This window comes from Topomyia yanbarensis, unplaced genomic scaffold (assembly GCF_030247195.1).
Source record: "Topomyia yanbarensis strain Yona2022 unplaced genomic scaffold, ASM3024719v1 HiC_scaffold_75, whole genome shotgun sequence".
NCBI classification, from domain to species: Eukaryota; Metazoa; Arthropoda; class Insecta; order Diptera; family Culicidae; genus Topomyia; species Topomyia yanbarensis.
Window position 1 is genome coordinate 849 of NW_026683991.1, and position 9,212 is coordinate 10,060.

General features: G+C 40.8%; 2 protein-coding genes across 2 annotated transcripts; one reads left to right on the forward strand and one right to left on the reverse strand.

Moving 5' to 3' along the window:
- Window positions 1–2,788: 2,788 nt before the first annotated feature.
- Window positions 2,789–3,505, reverse strand: LOC131696115 (uncharacterized). The gene is made up of 2 exons (XM_058984659.1): window positions 3,150–3,505; window positions 2,789–3,088 (listed from the first exon to the last, which is right to left on the reverse strand). Exons 1-2 carry the CDS (start codon window positions 3,276–3,278, stop codon window positions 2,804–2,806), a joined length of 414 nt encoding a protein of 137 aa, XP_058840642.1. The 5' UTR covers window positions 3,279–3,505; the 3' UTR covers window positions 2,789–2,803.
- A 4,449-nt stretch (window positions 3,506–7,954) lies between these two features.
- LOC131696114 (uncharacterized) lies at window positions 7,955–9,195 on the forward strand. The gene is made up of 3 exons (XM_058984658.1): window positions 7,955–8,091; window positions 8,426–8,534; window positions 8,601–9,195. The coding sequence occupies exons 1-3, from the start codon at window positions 8,069–8,071 to the stop codon at window positions 8,841–8,843; spliced, it is 375 nt and encodes a 124-aa protein (XP_058840641.1). The 5' UTR covers window positions 7,955–8,068; the 3' UTR covers window positions 8,844–9,195.
- Window positions 9,196–9,212: the final 17 nt, after the last annotated feature.

Below are 9,212 nucleotides of genomic sequence, written 5' to 3' on the forward strand. Positions count from 1 at the left end.
GCAAAGGGACCACCAATGAAGCGCAACGGCCTAGAAAGCCGCCATGAAACCACAAATCGTGTCTCGAGAGAAATTCCACCGCCGCTGTAGATTAGGTCCACTGCCGAAGACCAGTTCAGGAATGCACAAAGTAACATCGGGTTTAGGTCTTCGCGGCGAACCGGACGTCTGATTCCACCGGAACTGGGTTGCTCGTGAGTAGATCCACCGCAGCGAATAGATCACACCAAACAGCTAGCAGTGGGTCGGTAGGGCGCCAGTGAACCTGAAGCTACACTCCCCCGGAAACGCTGGACAGACGTCAGCACCTACTGGCTGGCCCGTTGAGTAAGCCAGGTTCACCGCCGGGGACAAATAGACCAGATCTGGACGAAGTGGATTAAATGGCTTACGGAAACGAACATCGGTATAGGAAGAAATCTACCGCCGTGGACTATCCGACTATATCGTGACAAAAATGGGAGGCAATTAGCTCACAAAACAGACATCGGTATCGAGAGAAATTTCGCCGCCAGGGATCTTTTAATCGGAGTAGGGTGAGTTCACCGCTGGGGACTATCCGAGTAGATCGTGTCAAGGTTGGGAGCTGATAGGCTCACGGAAACAGGAGCTAAATAGCTCATGGAATCAACAGCTAAACGGCTCACTGAGACGAGAGCTAAATAGTGACGTAATGAATAGAGATGGAAAGCAAGAGAAGAATCTAGAGTTAAATGACTCAAAGGTCGAGCCATTTCATGGATCAGGTGAGGCTCCCAAATAACTGCATAAAACTCTACTAAGGTGGCGACGAGAAGGCAGAACACAGAATCGGCTTTGTGTGTTTAGTAAGGAACAGCGACAGCTCACTATTAAGGTGCAAGCTAAAAAGTTGCCGCATCTACGTGTTGAGGACAAAGGGCTCTCCACTCAACCACCACCACCAAGAACGGCCCAAGTTTGTTTAAACTCGACACAGCAATGAAAGAATGTTCGGAAGCACACCTGGAGACAGCCAAATGACGAAACTTGCTCGGCATGTTTCGATGTGTCATTGATGTCAGATGCTTCCGAGGATCGGACGTTGACGGTAACCATTATCCAGTGGAGTAGAAGATTCACGCGGGACCGATTCCGAACTGTCGACTGAGGGCGTTGAGCAATACGAACCAATCGAAGATCGACTAACAAGAGATAACCTGAAGATTTCTCGGCGACACGGTGGATATGGAGAATGGCGCAGGCGCATGAACATTGGTAGACTACAGTGGGCTGGACATGTAGCATGGATGCCAGGAGACCAGCTTAAATTATACTTATTTGAAAAATGTCGTCAGTTTCGTGGCACACTCAGCATGCGCTAGCTGTGTTCAATCGAGGAAGATGCTTGTGTGTGTGGAGGGGGAGGGGGTGTTCCAAGGAGATTGTGGAATGGTAGCCCAAAATAGGAACATTCGGACGCCCAAAGGAGCATCATAATATTGCGGACGATACGACGCACGTTCGTTTTTTTGGATTGAACATTGTTGCGCATGTTAGATGTAAGATGTGGTTTTTGTGGGTTTTTAACTCTAAGGCCAATTCTTCTCCGTTATAGTCACGTATAGTTTCGGATCTTGTGATGCATAACTCTATTATGATGTCATAAGTCACATTGTTCCAAAGTAATGTGCGTCAGATTGTCTGGGATTCTATGACGTACACGATATCAAGATGTTCGGCCTTATTCTGCACGGCGTGAAACGGCTAAACTCACCTCACGCAACGTGACTTTTCTGACCTCATTGCCGTTAGATGAGTGTCTCATGTCACCCGAAGTAACTCTTCAGAATTGGGTGACAAAACTCATGTAGAGTGAGGTGAAAGTAGTCGTCTCACGTCACACAACGATTATGTCGTAGAGTCCACCGCATCAAAAAATTCAGGATTCAATGACGCACCCATAATTTCTAGCAATATACTGCATAAGAGTTGCCTCGTAGCGCTTGAGATACTACGACGCATTATGGTCGGTCATAACACCTGAAAAAGATGTGCATTATAAGGCTCCGCTCATTCGTTTCCGGATCTTATGTCACAATCAACAGATTGACACCGTATTCTGCGCAGGGTGTGAGACGAGACGACTAATCTCACCTCACTCAACTTTTCTCACCCGATTCAAAAAAATCTCCTTGGGTAACGCGACACGCTCATTTAACGGCAATAGAGGATCTCACCTAACTCGAGTGACTCTCGGAATCTGGTGAGAAAAGTTACGCAGAGTGAGGTGAGATTCGTCGTCTCACGACACACGCCGCACAGAATAAAGGTGTGAGTGAACGCATCATATAGTCCCTGATATTCAGACGCAGTACCTCTTTCGGATGTTGTGACACAAGAATGAGTTTAGGTAGAACGTGGAAGAGATCGACGACATCGATGTAGCTACGCACACGCCATCTGTGTGCAATTGAGGAAGATGTGACCGCGGCGAGCTTACCTGGATACTGAAGTAGCGACTTAATGATGGATCGCGCCAGCTAGAAATTTCACGGATCGCTATCCGCAATGCGGTCCCGTGGATGACGAAATAAAACAAGGTCACTCGATCTTTCAAACTCGGAGTGACCGGCCACACAACCGGCGTTATCGCCTTCAGATAAATTGGATGGACATGCTAACAAAATCTAACACATACTCTATGATAATTATGAATGCTCGAGTCGTTGACTCACGACAAAGCTAACAAATGTTCGGGAATGAATCCAATCAACAGAAATATTGACCAATGAATTTCACCCACTGTGAGCTACTTTCAGTAAACCTCACAGATGTCGCCTCATCATATTCGAAACGACAGTCCAATTCGAACTTTAAATAATTTGTGTCTAGACTGACCTCCATTTTGATCATTAACTAATAGTCGCATATGATTAAAATCCAACCTACCTACAGATTCCGGCTCATCCTCCTCGGGGAACGCCACAGCCTGCGAGTTGAGAATCGCTTGGTTCAGCGATACCAGGTTGGTTTTGGCCCGATGCACATCAATATGCTTCTTCAGTTTGGTGGCATCTTTGTAGCACGGCACACAAACCAAGTTGGAGCCTCGGTCGGAATATTTGATCTGTAAAATTCGGTATACATATTAAACAGAAACACCGAACCGACAGCGGCAGTTCACGTACGCTGAAACCGTACAGATTCTTAACAAGCTCGCCCACTTCTTGCTGCTGCTGCAAATCGATGTGGGTCGCCTGTTCACTGGCGGCATCCTTCAGACACAATCTACAGCAAGTTTTCACATCCAATCCCATTGGGATAGCAGCACCAGGTGCCTCATACACGCCTCTAGCAACCACCACACGAATTTCTCAACACCCGGCACAAATTTTAGCCCTCACTGCACATTCAACACTATTCGCCGAGTCCACGGGCTTATGGCCGCAGATTTTTTCGCTTACACTATATACGATACGAAGCGTACGTCACAGAGAAAGCCAAAACAGACACTGATGAACATTTTCGCTCGATCCTCTCACGACTCACCGTAGCGGTTAACGGAACATTTAGACAAGTGTGACAAGCGAGGGGTGAGCAAATCCTATTAGAAATAATACTAACAGGCTGTCAAATTGCACACATGAAAATGTCGGGTGAAGCGATACATTAATTCAAAACTACTTAAAATTTGAGTCACAAATACTCAATTAGAAATTCATCACACGGTAAAAAAACTTTGCCCATTTTATGTATTCAAATTGCCCATTTTCGGAAGTTATTCGAGTTGTCAAAAAATGGGTATTTTTTGTTTCTAACAATGAGTACTTTTTATCCATTTCACAACTACTCGATGAGGTAATGCCATTGAGTATATTGATCTCAATAATGGGTGAAAAATCCTTAAGAATTATTTCAAGCGAGTTAACTTGCAAACTAAGGATCGTAGCGGAACTTGCAAATTATTGGCGTGCATCGGAGTCCGTGTCGGAAACGGAACATTTCGGCAACGCTCCGAAAACAACGGCTGTTTAGACTACTGGGGAAGTTTGCAAATATGCGCCAGTTTGGCATTTTTTGAGCAGCCAAAAGATCCAACCATCAAAAATATATCCAGTTAGCGGTTTTATTTTGTTAGGGAGTTTGGAATAGGATCTCTATCTAGATTCCTATGCTTTTATAAGGAGACAATAATGTGAATTGAATGTTATTTTATGTTTTTGTTTTTAAATTCAGAAATCATTCTATTGACTATTCTAATTCATTCTGTTGTAACTGTTCTGCGAAAAATAATGGGTAAAACATACCCAGTTTGACGTACAACGTACAAGGGGCAGATCACTTGCGATGCATTTTTAAAAATCAGCGAAATTAAATGCATTTCTTTCCATCCAAATAGAAAAGTGAATTTTGACTCGATCAGAAATTGTAGTACATCTGTTTAGCGCCTCTCCCAGATTCAATTGGTTTGAGAACCATTCGATAGATACAAGTAAAACTTTAGCTGAACATAAGAACAATCCTTGTGAACTAGATTTCCAACATTGTTTGAAAATGGTTTGGAATGGCCGACGATGGTTTGAAATGTGTCATGAAAAAAAATAAACTCCAAATTTACGGTTTGACAGTTTCAGTGCTCAATGAAATCTAGTCTAGTCTAGTCTAGTCTACACATACACAGCCAATACATGTAGGGATCCTGGAAAATTGAAGACATTCGTCTACAATTTTTCTTGCCAATATTAATGTTTGCGGCACATATGGAATGTGACACAATCATTAAAGCGGCCAGGCCAACTGTGCAGCGCACAAAATAAAGATGATTCAAAATTATACGGCAATCAAATTATTCATTTAATGAAGCATTTAATCAACGAATCATTTTGAACCTTAAATAAGGAAGAAACGTGGACAACCGTACACAACCGTTTCAATTGGGTGGGGGTTTGATAAATCGTTGGGAGTGACTTTGCTAAGAGGGTTAATGTCAATCCTTTGGTTCCTGGGATGGGACATAGGTATTTAGCCCTGCCCTGGCTAGTGAGCCTAGGTTATAGCGCCTTTATTCGCTCGGTTTTGTATTTGAGTCGCCCTAATGTCTACAAAACCCTTATAAAATAAATGGTTTCGAGTGAACCTAGAGCGACTCTTATTCAAAAACTTAATCAGCATAGGATTTAGTTAAAAGCTCGAATTTACTACAATGAAACAATGGACTCCTGTTTCGATCGCCTCTCAACGAGGATATCAAGTCAAACTCATTCCGAAACAGGGTCGTTATCCTGAAGAGACTCAGCATGAACTCTAGCTCAAATGCAACGTCCTATTCCGACTCATTTGGTGCCGAAATCAGCTGCTGCATCCGTGCAGAAATCCATACAGAATCCATTCATGATTCCGAATCGATTTCAGAATGATTTTTCTGGGCATCACCATCTAGATGGGCTCTTCTGCAGCATATATAAAAAATTAATAAGATAAACAAGTTAGATCTCACCGAAATATCTGCTCAAAGTATCGAAATTCTACAAGGCATTTTTAAATGTCCAGTATAAAACGGCGTCGTCTTCGTTCTTGCCGACTATTCCGATCATCTGTGCTGCTTGACCCGAACTCTGGATCTGGTATCCTTGATCGATCGCTGGTCATCTAGTGTTATTCTAAACACTTGATTGTTGATTCTAAAATATTTTCAACTATTTCATTTTCGGGCTCGCCGGCAACAAATATGGAGTCCAATATTTTTCAAATTAATCGACTTCATACGGTACTAAACCCATACGGTACTACGCCATCCTACTGTTTCTGCAGCCTTCACTTTTACCGTAAATCAACACTTCGTTTGACAGTTTCAGTGCTCAATGAAATCAAAAAAAAAAACATTTCCAACAGTATAACTGCAGGAACAAACCAAAAAACCTGTTTTAATCCACCTAGTGGTGCAATTGTGCCTTTCTCATTTACGTATTACAACGAATTTTTATTTTGAAATAATGTTATATTATGTATATTGGACCTAAAATTTATCGAATGGACGGAAAACTATATATAGCTTAATGATCCAATTCTACCACTATATGGCGTTTTTAGATAACTTGCATTAACATAGCAAGTTAAGGAACACTTATTTGCTTTCGTTTGCTATTTGTATTCCCAAAAATAAATAGAAGAGGGTGTTGCTAGTGCTATGTTTTATGCGATAGGGTTTTTGGAGCATGTATCTCAAAATGACGCTAGGTCTAGGGCAGATCACTCTAAGAATGTAAAACAAATTTGCATCAATTTAAAAAAAAAATTAATTTCCATTTTTGCATCAACTTTGCACTCCCTCACAGAAAAGTTTGTTTAACAAACGTCCTACGCTAATCCACTTTGTTCGACGTTTTACTGAATGTAGGGCAAGTTTTTTGTAGAGTTTTGACGTCTTACACGCATCGCAAAATACATTACACGCATCGCAAAATACATTACACGCAACGCAAAATACATTATGAATTTCTATTTTGATGGAAAGAAATGCATTAAATTTCGCTGATTTTTAAAACTGCATCACAAGGATCTGCCCCTAGCGCTAGGTTCTCTTTGGCTTAAAGGTTAGTTTACACTTCGGAAAATAGGTCACGGGATTGCGCACAGGATTTGTGCCGGAATTTGATCAGGGAAGTTCTTCTGCCGAAATCTCTCCAGATGGCGTACGTTTTGTGTCTTCTTTTGCTTGTGGCACTAAGAACTGGATTCTAACCGCACTGCGCACTTACTGTTCTTTTATTGAATTTTTATCATAGACTGGATAGTTCGACTAGTCTGTCTATGATAGTACCTCGGCTTCGTACCTGAAAGTATCACTTGAAATACGTGTGTTTTGACAGTTCGCAGTTTTCAGTAGTAGTTTGATCACTCGCACTTTAAAAGTGCGGAGTTTCCACCAATCTTTAATGCGAATCTTTTCTAAAATCCACATCGTGACATTTCAGCCATGCGCCGCCAAGCCGTGCACAGAACTACGCGCATGTTCACTTTACATTAGTGCAAGTGAAAAAATGGTTTGACGTATATTTTTGTTTCGTTCGCACTCATGTGTGTCACATATAGCAACAAATCGACGAAACGCTAGTTTATCTCAGGATAGACAATATATCCTGGTCAAAGAGAATAGGGAAAGAGACGAAGAGTGAAAATCAGTCAAAACGGCAACACTCCCTTTATGATGATTTTAACACTAGAATTTTGGCAACCGCTTCCACAGGCAGCACTTTAAATGACTCCTATTATATTTTGAAAACAAACCGTACGTCGATCGTTGGATTTGTTTATCAAAAGATGTGCATTTCGAAACGAAGAGATGAAATAATTCTAAAGCTTGTTTTTACTCATACATATACTCTAGAATGCACCTTACAATCACGATTGAACTAAATTCTGACGAAAACTCAAATTTCTTTTTTGATAGATGTACAATACTTATCTCCTCTAACTCAGGCATGAGTAATGTTTATTTACATTGCACGATTGGTCTGCTCAATAAGGTATTTTTGGCTTCACACTATTCGTCTCTTTCCCTATTCTCTTTGATCCTGGTTGCAGTTGAAAATCGAAATATTGAACTTGCGCCTTTTGTTTTTTTTTTCCTATTTGCAGAGTGGGCAACTAATGCGCATCTTGTGTACATGTTAGAGAATCAAGTTGCGCATGCATCATCTACACCATCAGTTGCGCTTTAGTTGCGTACGCTGAAAATAGGAGAAAACCGAAAGGCGCAAGTTCACTATTTCGATTTTCAACTGCAACCAGAATACACAAGATGCGCATTAGTTGCCCACTCTGCAAATAGAGAAAAAAGCAAAAGGTGCAAGTTCAATATTTCGATTTTCAACTGCAACCAGAATATTATGCGCTAGAAAAAAAAAAGTTGAAAAAAGTGTTCACGTACTTCTGCTTCATTCGATTTTTCCGTGCATCAAACTGACAGCATACCAGAATTGATAACAGAGTAAATAAACAAGCAAAACTGATATGACGTTTCCCTGTTTAAGTAAATTTAAAGGAGATCGTGAACTTGCTGGATATACCTAGATCCATTTTTGGTGCTAAATATCTTCAATTGAGAATGGTTCAGGATACTAATTCTGTGTAAGTTTAAAAACGAATATATCAACTAAGAATAGAGTGTTTTCAGATAATGCAGCACAGTATAGTTCGGAGTTAAATTTTCCTGAAAATGATTGTCATAGTGAGTCACAAAGGAAAATGAATGAAAATGTATATCACATCAAAATTTATTTGAATCGCAATGTTGCATTAAACCCGAGGCTTAATGTGTTTTTGTGATTGCTAACTTATGAAACTCTTATGTTAACTTATAATACCCTGTCGGTTACCGTGTATACCTTATGGCAGGTATTTTTATTGCTACGAACGAGATGTGTATTCGATCGAGTATTAATATGCCTCAAAATTCTTTCAGCTGTCCACGCATCTACAATGCATGTAGGCTGTGCAAAATACGGGGCAATCAGTTGAACAAAATTAATCAGCAAACATCTGAAAAAATATATGAGTGTACTACACTGAAGGTAACCGATATATTTTGCACAGAATATCGTGCTATTGCTATTTGACAAACGTTTCGAAATTTCCAGATCATCTCCACGCCACAGTGCAAGGCGTTTATTTGTGATAGCTGCAAGGCCAAAATTGAAGAGCACTACCAATTCAAGATGCAATGCATCAGAAATGTGAACTTACACCGTATGAACACTGCAACGGGAACTGTCGGGGAAGTCGGTAGTAGCAGCAGTACTGACAGCGAATCTAGTGGATCGACCGACCTCGCTTCGAATGCAATTACGGAATGTACTCCTGGGAGCAGCAAGGGTGATTGAAGATATGAACACGTTACAAGGTGACACGACTCTAGCTCTGTTCGAACGAGTTTTATATTATTCTGCCAAAGAATAACGGTTCAATTAGGAGTTCGATGCAGTAGCTAGTTGTATCGTCGTTCGTTTGGAAAGGATTTCTTTAAGAAACTTTTTAAAATTGTGATATATTTTTCAGGGTTAGTCAGCAAAACGAGTGAAATTTCTTGATTTTCTAGTCCTATCAATCCTTGAGTAGACTAATGTTTAGCTGACACCTCAACCAAAAATGTACATACGAATAATTTTGATTTTCTGCGTTATGATTTTATAGGCATCTATGTATTTAATCTATGTTTTGTGAAATAAAATTTGTTAACTAATAATATTGCA